The 15,404-nt window shown below is 35.8% G+C and overlaps 1 protein-coding gene across 6 annotated transcripts in view; it reads left to right on the forward strand.

Annotated features, from left to right (window-relative positions):
• Nme7 (NME/NM23 family member 7) overlaps window positions 1–15,404 on the forward strand; it is a 173,403-nt gene that overhangs the window by 40,023 nt on the left and 117,976 nt on the right. For 4 of the 6 annotated variants that reach the window (XM_015491864.2, XM_048810071.1, XM_048810072.1 and 1 more), the window contains exons 4-6: window positions 3,871–3,981; window positions 9,452–9,502; window positions 12,643–12,850. In XM_015491864.2, the coding sequence (XP_015347350.1) occupies window positions 3,871–3,981; window positions 9,452–9,502; window positions 12,643–12,850 (370 nt within the window). The remainder of the gene's footprint in view (window positions 1–3,870; window positions 3,982–9,451; window positions 9,503–12,642; window positions 12,851–15,404) is intronic. The other 2 variants (XM_015491865.2, XM_048810073.1) reach the window with 2 other exon arrangements.

Genomic DNA, 15,404 nt, shown 5'->3' on the forward strand with positions numbered 1-15,404 from the left:
ATCTTCTTCTCATGCTCTTCGACCCTACTCTGTTCTTAGTTACTCTCCTTATATCAAAGAAGACATTTGGCATTTGTTTTTCAGGGATTGGCTAGCTTCACTTAGCATAATCTGCTCTAATGCCATCCATTTCCCTGTAAATTCTATGATTTTGTCATTTTTTAATGCAGAGTAATACTCCATTGTGTATAAATGCCACATTTTTTTTATCCATTCGTCTATTGAAGGGCATCTAGGTTGGTTCCACAGTCTTGCTATTGTGAACTGTGCTGCTATGAACATCGATGTAGCAGTGTCCCTGTAGCATGCTCTTTTTAGGTCTTTAGCTATTCAAATGAGGCAAGGTGTCAGGTTTCAGGGGGCTGAGTCTATCTTCATGATGTCCACTGTCATCAGGTTGACTGACATCTAGGTAGGCCACACCCAAGGGCACAGTAAATAAGGGGACACACAAAAGGTGTTTCCATGGAACATTCTATCCCAAACAGGGTAAGGGGTTATATTACAGAGGAACAGGTGAGCGTAGCTCCACCCATGGGGCTGTAGCAAGACACACCCATGCATGAGACACCTTCCCTGGAACCCAAGAAGGCTGGGGAAAACTCTGTCACATTTCTGCGACTGAGCTCCTCAGCATCCAGCCAGGGAGTGTGACTCAGTCACATGCAAGGTTGGTCTCCCACGTATACCCATGATTTCAACTATATGTTGCTTTCCAAGATTATATTATCAGCCCAGCTGCAAAACCATACATTATAAATTTTTTGTGTCTTTCCATGTGAACTTCACATAGATACTTAAACAAATTCAAAATTGGATTAATTCTCTTTTATTGAGAAACCTCCTTTTGAACTCCTAAGCTTCATATTCACTTAATCACAGTCTTGGAATAATATGGATTCCTTGTCCTATTTGTATTTTAACCCAACATCCAGAAGGGAACCGAACTTTACCCATATACTTACCTCCTTTGGAAATCTCTTATTTCTCTTCTTTTCCTCCTTCACATTACATACCTTGTACCTTAAATCATCTTTTTATCATCTTTTGAACTCTGTTAGTCTCCACTTTTCCCTCCAAATTATTAACTGATTGAGGATAGGTAAATTCAGTACATGAAGTATTTGTAGGTTTCTCTGTTCGTGTGGTTTCTTTTGGTTCTCTCTATGTTGTTCTTTTCCTGTGTGTGTCTGTATGTGTGGTTATCTTTATGATGATGGCTGCTGTTTGTGTGCAGGGGGTGTTGTGTATGTGTGCACTGTCTATATATTAAATATTGGAGGTACAGAAATAAGAGAATTTTCTCCCTGAGAAGAATTGTGTTGCTTCTGCCTATTTCCTGTAGGCATTAGCAATCTGACCATTATCCAGGTTCAGAAATTAAGTTCTGAAATGCCTATGTGATGTGAACACGTGCTTTTGGTTTACATTCATATTATAGTTATGGGTCCCAAATTATTTTAGGGAGGATAACCTATTGGATTCCATTCCCCTCTCCTAGTAATGTAGTATAGATTAAAGTTGAAATTTGTCACACAAATACTGGCAAGTCAAAAGCTGCTTTCATTCTCACTTTCCTGGCACCCCTATTTTTTTTAAAAAATTGTCCTTGTAATTACTTACTAACTAGTTAATTCGTCTTTACTTTGAAAAAAATGTTTAAAAAGTATCTTACCCACTTTTTTATAAAAGGGTTTTTTTCTAGTTGTAGATGGCTACAGTACTTTTATTTTATTTATTTGTCTTTATGTGGTGCTGAGGATTGAACCCAGGGCCTCACACATGCTAGGCAAGTGCTCTTAGCCACAACCCCAGCCCCTCACTTTGTTGTTTTAGTTTTTCAGTATAGGGATTGCTCTGAGTAACTTTGTCATTGTTGCCAATCCGAAGCCTTAGCTGTATTTAAGCAGCATTATAGTATTGGGATTTATAATAGTGTATGAATGAATTAAAAAACATTGAAATTAATAAATGATAAATGAATTTAGTCCATATCACAGGCTGCCTTATGATAGGATGTTTTCCTTTATTCATGAGGGAAGCACACACTTTATGCTCACAAAGAAAACAAAATAAACCATAAATTTAGACTTCGCTTGCCAGGTCTGGTGGTGCATGCCTATAATCCCAGTGACTCAGGAGACTGAGGCAGGAGGATCACGAGTTCAAAGTCAGCCTCAGCAATTTACCGAGGCCCTAAGAAACTTGGTGAGACCCAGTCTTAAAATGAAGAATAAAAAGGGCTGGGGATGTGGCTCAATAGTTAAGCGCCCCTGGGTTCAATCCCTGTTACCAAAAATAAATAAATAAATAAACAAACAAACAAATAAAATGTAGACAAGAAGCTGGGAGAGGTCCACCCCTGTAATCCTAGGTGAGTTGGTAAAAGTCTGAGGTCTCCTTGGTGGCATCTGAAGAGACCAGCCAAAGGGCAGTAAAGGCTGAAGATAAGGCTAAGGACTTTATTATAAAAGGAGCATCCCAAAGAAGACTGAATTCTCAGTCCCAACAAGGTTCTATTGGTTTTAGACTTTTTAATTTTTTTATCTGTGATGCTGTGAATCAAACCAGGGCCTTGCATATGTTAGACAAGTGCTCCACCACTGAGCTACTTCCCCAGGCCAATTTTAGATTCATGCTGCTTCTTGTTCACAGAAATTGATGACTTTTAAGTGAAAGAACTTTGATTGTGCATAGGGGAGGGAGTGGGGAGAAGAGGCATGGGGGTAGGAAAGATGGTGGAATGAGATGGACATTATTACCCTAGGTACATGTATGACTGCACATGTGGTGCAACGCTACATCGTGTACAACCAGAGAAATGAAAAGTTGTGCTGCAGTTGTGTACAATGAATCAAAATGCATTCTGTCATATGTATCTAATTAAAATAAACTAATTAATTAATTTTAAAAAATAAAAAAAGAAATTGATGACTGTTATTATCTTATATTTTAAGAGTTAGGGTTTGTGAAATATTCTTCTAGAGTTTAATGCAATTTTTAGATTATGTTGGCTTATAATGGTTAAATAAGGTGAAATAAAAAGCAAAGACTTTCTTTTTTTGGTACCAGGGATTGAACCCAGAGGTGCTTTACCACTGAGCTATATCCCCAGCCTTTATGTTATGTTCTTTTTGTTGATAAAAATAGCTTAATATGAAAACTGTTCTCCTGTATGGATTCCTTGAATTAATGCCAATATTGTCAGAACAATGAAGTGGAAGTAGCAGCAAGTCTTTATCATGTAGATTGAGTTATTGCAACTGGTCAGGTTTTTATCTTATACTTGCAAATATTATTCTTGCAGATTTGGTGATGGTGCACTTATTTAATAATAGTAACACTATTTATGGTGGGTAAAGAGCACAGACCTAGGAGTCTTCTGAGCTATGTGTTTTGTCCTGAAGATGAAACTAATCATTTGTGTGACTTTTCCATATTACCTCTTTAGGCCTAGTTTCCTTATCAGTAAAGTAACATTGAGATTATGTCCATCTCCAAAATTCTGTTAATCATAGACTTCAGAGAGTACATTGCTCTGTTTTATGCTCTTGGAAGGAAGCATGATTTTAAAAGTCAGCATGGTGCTTGCTATTTGTATACATCGTTGGGTGAGAGGACATTGAGCTCTTTGTGCATCACCCATTATATGAATAAAGAGTCAGAAGAAGAATTTATAATTATTTTTATGTGGATCTGAGGATCGAACCCGGTTCCCACCCGTGCTAGGCGAGTGCTCTACTGGTGAGCCACAATCCCAGCCCAATCTGGGGTGATTGTTAAGGAAACTACCACTCCTTGGGTATTTTTAAAAAAAACCTGAAAAACTGTGTTTATTTTCAAATTTATTCCTTATTTATTTATTTACAGAACATTAGCCCTGATTAAACCAGATGCAGTAACAAAGGCTGGAGAAATAATTGAAATAATAAACAAAGCTGGATTTACTATAACTAAACTTAAAATGATGATGCTTTCCAGGTAATTTTTTAAAATCATTCTCAGTTATATAATATCTGATTTCATTTGTTAAAAAAACTTACCTATCTTTCCTTCTATTGTCTAAAATTTAAAGAAAGCTCTTCACTGAATGACAGAGTAGAATAGTAATTTTATCAGAATGAGAAAAATAAAACAGGTTATCAGATGCATAAATAATCATTTGAACTCTAAACAACTGGGAGTTGTCAGACAGTTCTTATGTAATGCTCTATTGTCTTCCACAGCCCTGTCTGCTTCTATGACATTAATGGTTGATAGTTACAATATGTTCTTAATACATAAGAATGACATACTGTATTTAAGTGATAGACGAGGAAATGAATGTGATTATTATAGGTTTTCAATATTGATATATTTGGAAGTATTTGTATTTATCTCTTCTAAGTATATATAATGGGTAAATATGTCTGCTTACTACTGGGAAAGCAATCCAAGGTATCTAACCAGACATTTTCTAGGTAATTTAATGAAAATAAAACTTATTCTACTTAGCTTTATCAAAAAATAAAGTAACTCTAATCTCATGATAAAATGGTGTTTCTCCCTTGGGAATGGCAAGAAAAATATTCACAATGTCCAAGTAAAGAACAGAGAAATGGGACAACTTCTCCAAAGAAACTGAAAAACCACTAGGAAGAAGTGCAGTATCTTTCTATGACATTGGACACTTTTTTTTTTTTTTTTAATTTTCATACCCAGTAGGCAAAACAAAGACGGAAATATTCCAGAGGATGTAGAAGGGAGGTGGGACATCTCTGGGGCAGAGTTCCGTTTCCCTGGGGTCATATTCTCATTGGCTGAGTGTGACACAGAAGGGGCCTGTGAGTGGCAGTTAGGCAGAGCTGGCTCCAGTATTCTGTAATTCCATCAGTTCTTTTCTTTGGTTTTGATCTTTTCTTTGGTTTTGGTGCTTTCTTTTTCCTTCAAAAAATCATTGGTTCCTGAATTTCTATTCCGTGGGTCACTTGCATTTTCATCTCTGAAAACAGGGACAACAGGAAACAGTGAACATTCAACCTAGCTTCAATAGGTGTGATCCTGGAAATGCTGACAAAGTGCCCTTAGTTTTATCTTAACAGTGACATGTTTAAATTTGAAAGTTTTCTCCTATATGAAATCTCCCTGTTTCCATGTTATGTAGAGGCAGAGGCTTACACTTTAGAGCAGTGTCTATGGCCAGATTGCTTGCAGCTATGGCACTTTCTATGCATGTGACTCTGAACATTCTACCTCGGTACTTGTTTTTTTCATCTGAAGAATGGGGATCATGATAGTATGTGTAGCTTAACGTGGTACAAGGGCTACATGCATTTAATGTCTCTACCTCCAGTGTTTTCATAGCATGGTGTCAAATGTCCCATGATAGGGATGCTGCTTGTTTATCACAAAAGCCTTGTAGCACATTTAAAAAAAAAAAATCAACACTTTAGGAACACCACATAGTATAAATTTGTAGAGTTTTTTTGGAACCTTGAAATTTGTTAATTCCATCTATGTATTATAAAACTCTTCAGCCTTTGGAATGCCACAAATGTGAGCCCTTCTAATTATTGTCTACACAAATATTTGTTCCTTTGTTGCTGTGTACTCCCTTTTCCCTTAGTCAGGTGATCATTATCTGTTATCAGACCCTTTATACTGGTCCTTCTGGAAGCCAAGTTTCATTGTAAACAAACATTCTTGTGTCCACAGTGTCATAATAGAGAGCTTCCAAGTCGCCCTTTCACCTTTCCTTTAGTTGGAATCTGACTCTTCTCCAAGGGCTTCCATTTCCTGTTAGCCCTTTTGTGTAGGTTGTTCACTCTTGAATATTCCTGTGTCATAGGGTCAGGATGTAGCATCAATACTTTATCTCCCTCTGAAAATCTCCACGCTTTCACAGAACAGCTTGTTCTTGGAAGGCCATGCCATACATTGTCCTCATTTCCATTCTTCAGGTCACAAACCCCACATTTATTCAGTATTTGGACATTTGGCTTGTAATCTTTGTCTCTGTTGGTAGGGATGACTTCAAGATTTCTGTGAGTGATCATCAAGGTGGTTGGATTTCCCCATCTCAATGACTGCCACCATCTTTTCAGTGACCTACTTCCATGGCTACATCTTTTTCTTAAAGCATGTCCTATGCATATCCTTTTCTTTGTACTTTCCCTGGGTAGTCCCATCCATGTTCATGTCCATGTCCATGTCCATATAATCACCTGCTACTTATTTATAGGTGAAATGCAGGTATATCTCTAGCTCTGACTTTTCTCTGTTATCATCAATCTGAAAATGATCCTGGATTCAACCTGATTACCCCCCATTTCTCACATCTACCTGATATTTAAGTCTTCTTACTTCTGATTTCTATACATCTTTGAGAGCCTTTCCTTCCTTACAATTCCCATTGCAGCTTAGCATAGGATCCTGTTCAACTTGTAAAAGCATTTAAATATGTTACTGGCCAATTTGCCTACTTCTAAAGTTAATGTTCTTTAATGACTCTTGATAGGTTACTCCTTACCCAAGATTGCTTCCTTCTACTCTGGATATTGCCAATAGAGTGAGGCTTATCAGTAGAATGGAAATCTGAGCACATCTCCATCCTCTTAAACCTACAGTGGTTTCCCATTGTCTGCTGGAGAAAACAGACTAGCTCTTCGGGGGAGTACATAACACCCTTATTCATCTGACTTAACCTATTTTAGTAGGCTCACCTCTTGCCACTTCTTAGGTTTCAATTACTTGAATATGCCTTGGCTCTTACCTTAGTGCCATGATATCACTTAGCAGTGCGTTTATCAGAATAGGTAATATGGTTAAGTGACACATGACAGTGTGCCTTTTTCTTTCTTTTTTTTTTTTTATGACAAGGGTATCAAGGATAGGAAGGGAATTACAAAGTTACAGTGCTATTCTTTTTTTAAAAAAATTTATTGGTTTTTGTTTTATATATATATGACAATAGAGTATATTTTGACATATTATACATACATGGAGTGTAACTTCCCATTCTTGTAGTTAATTGTATATGACGTAGAGTTTCACCAGTCATGTATTATATATGAACATAGGAAAGTTCTGTCTGATTCATTCAACTGTCTTTCTTATTCCCATCCCTTCTCCCTTCCCTTCATTCCCCTTTGTCTAATCCAATGGACTTCTATTCTTACCTACTCTCGCTGCCCGCTACTTATTGTGTGTTAGTATCCACATATCATACAGAATATTGGACCTTTAGTTTTTTGAAATTGGCTTATTTCACTTAGCATGACAGTCTCCAGTTCCATCCATTTACCAGCATAATATCATTCTTTGTGGCTGAGTAGTTCCATTGTGTATATATACCATATTTTCTTTATCCATTCCTCTGTTGAAGGGCACCTAGGTTAGTTCCATAGCTTAGCTACAGTGAATTGAGCTGCTCTAAACATTTATGTTGCTGCATCACTGTAGTATGCTGATTTTAAGTCCTTCGGGTATATACAAACGAGTGGGAAAACTGGGTCAAATGGTGGTTCCATTCCAAGATTTCTGAGGAATTTCCAGAGTGGTTGCACAAATTTGCAGTCCCACCAGCAATGTATGAGTGTGCCCTTTCCCCTACATCTTTGCCAACATTTATTGTTACTTGTATTCTTAATAATCACCATGTAGCTTTAATTTGCTTTTCTCTAATTGCTAGAGTTGTTAAATAATTTTTCATATATTTGTTGGTCATTCGTATTTCTTCTTCTGTAAAGGGCCTGGTCAGTTCCTTTGCCCATTCATCAATTGGGTTATTTGCTTTTTTTAGTGTGAAGCAGCAGGCAGATCAGAAGAAAGAACTAACAAAGGGTTGGGTGGTGAAGATGCTAAACCCTTTCTGTCATTTTATGATGAAAAAGCTTTCTGGTGCCCTCTTGAATTATTGCCTCTCATCTGTTATTCACTATAACAGATGAAGTGATGTGGTCTCTATTGAAAAGAAACACATCAAAAAATACCTCATTGGCCTATTACAAAATGAATTTGCACATATATGTTATGTCAGTTCTACACACACATACTCAAATACTCCCTCTGGCTGTGGAGACATTATAAAAATATACTACACAAGTACAGAGAATAACAAGACATGAGAAGGGGGAAAAAAACTCACATGTTTCCAGAGCCCACTACATGCCATGACTAAATTATTTATTCCACAACAATATATTGTACTAGATGTGACCACCTTCATTTTACATATGAGAAGAACAAGTTTAGCATGGTAAGGTCAAAGAACAATTAGGGAAAGATAGGAAGATCTGAACCCAAGTCTCTGATTGCTTATGCTCTTTCTACCACTAACTGAAAACAACAACAAAAATCTAGACAGTAAAGAGTTCATAAAAATGTGACATGCATATATCATACAGCTGCTTAAAATGGGGTAAAATTGATATCTGAAAAACTCAAACAAGAAGTAAATCAGAAGAAGCAGTAGAAGAGTACTAAAATGATGAATTCCAAACCATTCAACACATACACAAACTTAACTACTACCAGGGAAAAGAACAACCACTATCTTTAATATAAGTGAAAAGGACTCCCTTAAGTATTTTTCTCTTCCAACCTCTAAAATTGAAGCCAGAATGAGAGTGTGTGAATTTTCCTCCTTATTCTTATCTAATTCCTTATACAGCTTAGAAGGAGATAGATATTAGCAAGTGCATCACCATCTATAAGAGTTTTATACTGGTTTTATGAAGAAACTCACCATTATTTCACAAGGATTTGTAAATTAATTTTTATTTTAATCTTCTTTAAAAATCCTGTCACATCAAAAGCGCCATAAACATACATCGGAGAAAAGATAGCCTCTTCAACAAATGGTGCCAGGAAAAGTAGAAATTCATATGGAGCAGAATAAAATTTAACCCCTCTCTCTTACTCTGCCCAAAACTCAACTCAAAGTGGATCAAGAACCTTGGCATCAACCAGAGACCCTGTGTCTACTAGAAGAAAAAGTGGGCCCAACTCTCTATCATGTCAGCTTAGAAACCGACTTCTGCAACAAGACTCCTAAAGTAAAGAAGTAAAATAAAAAATCAATAACTGCAATGATATCAAACTAAAAAGCTTCTTCACAGCATTCAGATTGTATGCTGGTTAGGATGCCAGTCTATCAGCTTGCCATAATAGTGTGATGGGGTCCCTAACTTAGCTGAGGAACCTGGACAAGTTGTCTTTGATTTCAGCGTCATCCCAACATGAGTAGTACTTCTTGTATTCATTTTAATTTTACATCTTAACATAGAAATGACTCATTCTTGCAAAATATTTAAAAGGAGGGGAATTTAACAGTCTACTTGGTAAAACATCATTAATTAATTCACACACTGAGATATGTATATTTAGAGGTTTTCATCTTTTTTTAAAGATAAGCTAAAATAATAGTTTTCTTACATAATTCTCAACTGTTGTCATTTTGATTATTTTATAGGAAAGAAGCAACTGATTTTCATGTAGACCACCAGTCAAGGCCGTTTTATAAGTAGGTATTTAACTTGAGACTAGTGGTACATAATGGAGAATATCTTGGAAAACTAAAGTTATACATGTATGTGTATGGGAGAGTTCTACTAGGGATTGAACCCAGGGGTGCTCTGCCACTTGAGTTATATTCCCCAACTCTTTTGCTTATTTTTATTTATTTATTTTTAAATAGATGGACATAATACCTGTATTTTACTTATTTATTTATTCATTTTTATGTGATGCTGAGGCTTAAACCCAGTGCCTCACATGTGCTAGGCAAGCACTCAACCACTGAGCTACACCCTAGCACTTATTTTTTTATTTTGAGACAGGATCTCATTTAGTTGCTCAATCTGGCCTTGAACTTGCAATCTTCCTGCCTCATTCAGCCTCCCTAGTTGCTGGAATTACAGGCATATACCTCTATACCTGGCAAGAATCATATTTTATAATTTAAAATTTTATTTCATGAGAATAAGCTGTCAAAAGGACCAAAATTACATCTTGGCAACTGCACAGAGTTCTTTTCTAAGAATTATTTTCTTTTATTAGATAACAATTTTTTGTCTCAGGCCAGGCATAGTGGTACACATCTGTAATCTCAGCTACTTGGGAGGTTGAGACTGGAGGATTGCAAGTTCAAGACCAGCCTGGACATCTTAGAGAGACCTTGTCTTAAAATTAAAAAGGACTGGGGATACAGCTTGGTGATATAGTGCTTGCCTAGCATGTGGGAGGACCTGGGTTTAATCCCCAGTACCATAAAAAAAGAATTCTATATGTTCATCATTAAATAGCTGAAACTTTAATCTGAAGGAGATGATTTAAGTTACGAGAAGCATAGCTTTCTTGAGTGAATTAAAAATGTAGTAACGATTATATTGATGGATATTTTTGTTGTGCTTTTAAAGTCTCTTACTGTGGTCATCTTGTATGTATAAAATATTCATAGAACCCTTATATTTGAACTTAAATAATTTGATATATATTTTATTTCTTGAAAAATGGCAACTAATATATATTAGAAACAATCTATATCCTGAATATTTGCTATATAATTAAGTTTAAGTGAAAATGGTACACACTTAATTATTGACATACAAAGGAATGCTTGCATTTCTAATAAGGATAAATGTTATTTTACTCAAACTGCTACAACAGACATGCCATTTGGTATCCTACACAGAGTAGTATTTTTAAAGCTTTTTACAAGAAAATTACTGTTACAGATTTTTAAAAATATTTTTATTGGTACATATTAATTATACCAAAGAGTGGGTTTCATTGTGGCATATCTGTACATGTATTTAACCTAATTTGATCAATTTCACTCCCTAGTACCACCCTTTGCCCTCTCCTGCTCCTTCCTCCTAACCCTCATGCTGTACCCTATGGTCCCCCTTCTATCTTCATGAGACCCTTTTTTCTTTAAATTCCACATGTGAGAGAGAACATGAGACTCTTATCTGATTTTAGCTTATTTCACTTAACATAATTCTCTCTGGCTCTGTCCATTTTCCTACAAATGTCATGATTTCATTCTTTATGGCTGATAAAAACTCCATTGTGTGTGTGTGTGTGTGTGTGTGTGTGTGTATACGTACATACCACATTTTATTTATCCATTAATCTATCGATAGACACCTAAGATGGTTCCATAATTTGGCAATTGTGATTGCTATGAACATGGCAGTGTATGTATCTCTAAAGTTTCTAACTCTTTTCTTACAGATTATTTTAAATCAAGCCTTATAAAATTTTCCCAAGTCTTGTTTTATATCCAGTTTTCTAGCAGATTTGTAGAAATTATTCTTATAGGTTCTTTTATTTCACTTTGTATCAGTGGATTACAAATCCTAGTTTAATGTCTTATATGTAATTAATATGCAGTAAAGTTTATTAAATTAATGAATTAACTAGTTGCCTAGTATTGGGAAAGATGTAATTAAAGAATATCAGCAGTAACTGGATATCACTTCATGAAGCAATATCTTATGATATAGTCTTCTCTATGTTATTGCATGATAAACTCATATTCTTAGAATTCTGCATTAACAGGACTTTAGATAATCAATTTCTTGTGGGAGAAATCTTATAGTATAAATTCAGATATGCAGTAGGGTATCATCAAATGCTTATTGAATGGATAAACATGGGTGTGCTACCTCTATTTGGGCTCCTTAGATCTAATGGTTGGTTTGCAGGGGTTTGGGGGGGTAGGTAAGGGCTAGCAAAGTATGTGCTAGTGGGTCCCATGGTCTTCTTAGAGTACAGGGTGAATATCACTTCATACATGCTATTTCTTAGGAATAGTCTTTAAAATGAATTGGAGTGGTGAAGTACTGAGGGAGTTAGACAGGTAACATGGGAGTGTATGTATCTCTAAATTAGACAGGTTACATGGTACGTGAAGGAAGGAATTGTGTAAAACAGTCCTAAGTTAATAGGCACAAGGACTGTTACTCCCTCACAGTCCTGTTCTCTCTCTGATTTGGATGAGAGAGAAACATGGGCTCACCCTAAAAGCATGCTTCTGTCTGCTTACCGCAGTAGCGAGGATACTTACTCCTTTCACAGTTAACCTTGTCACTGCTGTGTTTGTACATGTGGAAGTGGAAGTATAAAATGCGTTACTTTTTTTATTCCCTGGGGGATGGTGATTCATTACTAGATTTTTAATCAAGAACCTCTGTGTATGCTTTAATAATTTAATATAGGAAACTCAGTAGCTTTTGTATAATGAATATATATTTCTTGAAGACCCATTGACACCCTTTTTCTTTATCACTAAACCAAGTCAATGTTTATTTATAGAGAGTTCTTCATCACTCTTTTTGAATTCTGATAGTTCTGTGTACACACACACACACACAGTCAATGAAATGGTCTTAATCCAATAAAAGTGATTTTTTTTTTTTGGTAACACTAATTGATTTGACATTACTACTATATTGATTTTTAGTGAATTGGGCTACTTCAAGACACTTAGTTTATGAAAACCTTATTCTGCTCATATAAAGCTCATTACTCCAACAATAGTTCTGAGATTGTAATATTCTTGTCTATGTTGAAATATTCAGATTTAAATATGTCTGTGTGGTTAAGAGAGAAGTCTTAAGTTGTCAAAAGCAAACCAATCTTTTCCCTGTTTTATAGTGAGATGATCCAGTTTATTACAAGTGGTCCTGTTATTGCTATGGAGCTTTTAAGAGATGATGCAATATGTGAATGGAAAAGGCTGCTTGGACCTGCAAACTCTGGGGTGGCTCGTACAGATGCTCCTGGAAGCATTAGAGCCCTTTTTGGAACAGATGGCATAAGAAATGCAGCTCATGGCCCAGATTCTTTTGCTTCTGCTGCCAGAGTAAGGTTTTAAAAAATATTTTAATTGTTAGTTTGTGAAATGTTTTATATCAAAGTAAAGCATGTCTGCCATTGGTGATTCAGGATGGCTGTATACAGCTGATCTGGTACTGAGAACACCTTTTACATTGGGTCAAAAGATGTGTCAGTGATGTTTCCTTTGTGAACTGGTGGCCTGGTCATTCTCAAGATGATGCAATTAAGACTTATATTTCTTATTCTAAAGACTTAAATTACTGAGGCTCACAGTGTTAGATCTCTTGGATTCATGTATGAATACTAGTTCATGGGAAGTAGATATTCAAAAAGAAGGTAGCATTTGATTCAGCCTTTCTTTGATTAAGACCCAACAGTAGGAATCAAAGAAAAATACTGTGGCTGGAAAATGCAGCATGTATGAAGAAGCAAGAACCACAGCTCTTAACAACAAATCGAAAACATATATGTGGCCCCCAGCAGCTTCCCCTTGACCTTGATCTCCTGTTAGAAACTGTCTATAATTTTTTTTCTTTTACTGTCATGTTTCATGTTTCATTATTTTCTGTTTCTTAGCTGCCTTTGACCACTCATTTGAAGCAGCCATTCCAGTTTGGCTTTGTCCCCGCTATTCCACAGAAACTGCCTTGACTGAGATAACCAGTGTCCTCTTAATTTAAAAATCCAAGGAAAAATTGTGCATCTCTTACCTTAAACATTATCTCTCTGCTACATTTGACACATTTGAGGGTCTCCTTTTGAATACTCACCCTATTTTAATTTTGTTATATCTCACTGTTGATGTTTTTCATACCTTGTAGACCATGATCCTTGTCTTGTTAATTGGTTTTTCTTCCTTCACTTTCTTGTCTTTTTAGGTATTAGTATTATTCATGCTTCTTTCCCTGGTTTGTTTTTAATCTAGCTTTAATTTTTAGTCTTCTGGACTATAAAATAAGGCAAGAGTTGCACCTGCATCATGGAGTTCTGAGGATTAATGAACTCACTTAAGCCTTTAGCATAGGGCCTCAAACATAATATTTAATGAGAGATAATAACCTTTGTAATTATTATTAATATTTAACTTTTATGGTGCTCCCCAAATCTATATCTATATATTCTACTGGACATAATGCCATTATGTAGTCATGTACCACATAACAGTGTTTATGTCAGTGATAAGTCACATATCTAACTGTTGTCCTATAATATTATATTGCTATCTTCGTTGATGTAAATACACTCTGTGATGTTAACACAGGGATGAAGTCACTTAATGAACATTTTTCAGAATGTATTTATCCTGTCATTTAGCAATGTATGACTGTACAAAAACCAAGAGTAGTTTTGATATGCTTGAAATAGGCAGTCAGAAAAGGTAATGTTAAAAGAAATCACCATTCCTATGGTAAAAACTATGTCATAGCTTTAATAAATTGAACAAGAGAGATGAGAACAAATCTTTATGGAAAATTATGAATAAAAGACTTGAAGATATATACTGTTCATAGTTGGAAAGAGTTAGTTTCATTGAGATATCAGTTCTCACCAGGTTGATCCTATAACTTCAGCATGAATTCAGTCAAAATGCTAGCACAGATTTTCATGAAGTTTAGCAAAATGTTTGGAAGAATCAAGGGCCCAAAACAGTTGAGACAATTTTGAAAAGGAAGAAGAAGGTATGGTAATGATAAGGTAGGACTTCATAAAACTGGGGTAGTAGCAGTAAAAACAGTGTAGTACTAGCATGGGAGTAGACAAGAATATTGATGTAATGGTCTAGAATGCTCAAGAAATTACCTACATGTCATGGGAATTTAAATATCATTATGAATCAGGGGGCAAGGGTTAAATCTATTAGTTGTAAGTTTTGCTAGATAATTTTATATGGAAAAAATATAAACTAATTGCTTAAGTCACTACATAGGGGTTCTCTTTAAATCTTCAGACTCACATCTAAGTGATCCATTCAAAACTGAACTGACCATAATTCACCAAATTATTTCTTTGGTATTCTGTATATTACTAACAAAGACATATAGTACTCGTAGTCTTTCTTCTACATTCTGCATCCTCCAGATTCAATCAATTAAAAAGTCTCATAGATTTCCTTCTAAACATTTTCTTCTTTTTTAAAAAAATATTTATTTTTTAGTTTTAGGTGGACACAATATCTTTTATTTTATTTTTTTGTGGTGCTGAGGTTTGAACCCAGTGCCTCATGCATGCTAAACGAGTGTTCTACCACTGAGCCACAACCCCAGCCCTTAAACATTTTCTTGAATTGCCCCCTCTCTCTCCATTCCCTCCATGGCTCTACTGTTTCTGACCTGGTCTTCTGTTACAGCCTGGTTTATACTTTTTTCATTCAAATACATCTTCCACATAGATTTCAGAATAAACTCTCTTAAAATCCTCATGTTTCCATTGTCATGACTGCTGAAAACATTCCAGAGTCTTCCCAGAGTCAAGTGTGAGCTCCTTAGTACGTTTACCATGCCTTTGAGTGATACCTCTCCTTGTCCCTTCTCCAGCCTTGCATCTTGCCTCTCTGTCAGATCCGCTGACAATCTGTAATT

The sequence above is a fragment of the Marmota marmota genome, unplaced genomic scaffold, assembly GCF_001458135.2.
Source record: "Marmota marmota marmota unplaced genomic scaffold, marMar, whole genome shotgun sequence".
Taxonomy (NCBI): Eukaryota; Metazoa; Chordata; class Mammalia; order Rodentia; family Sciuridae; genus Marmota; species Marmota marmota.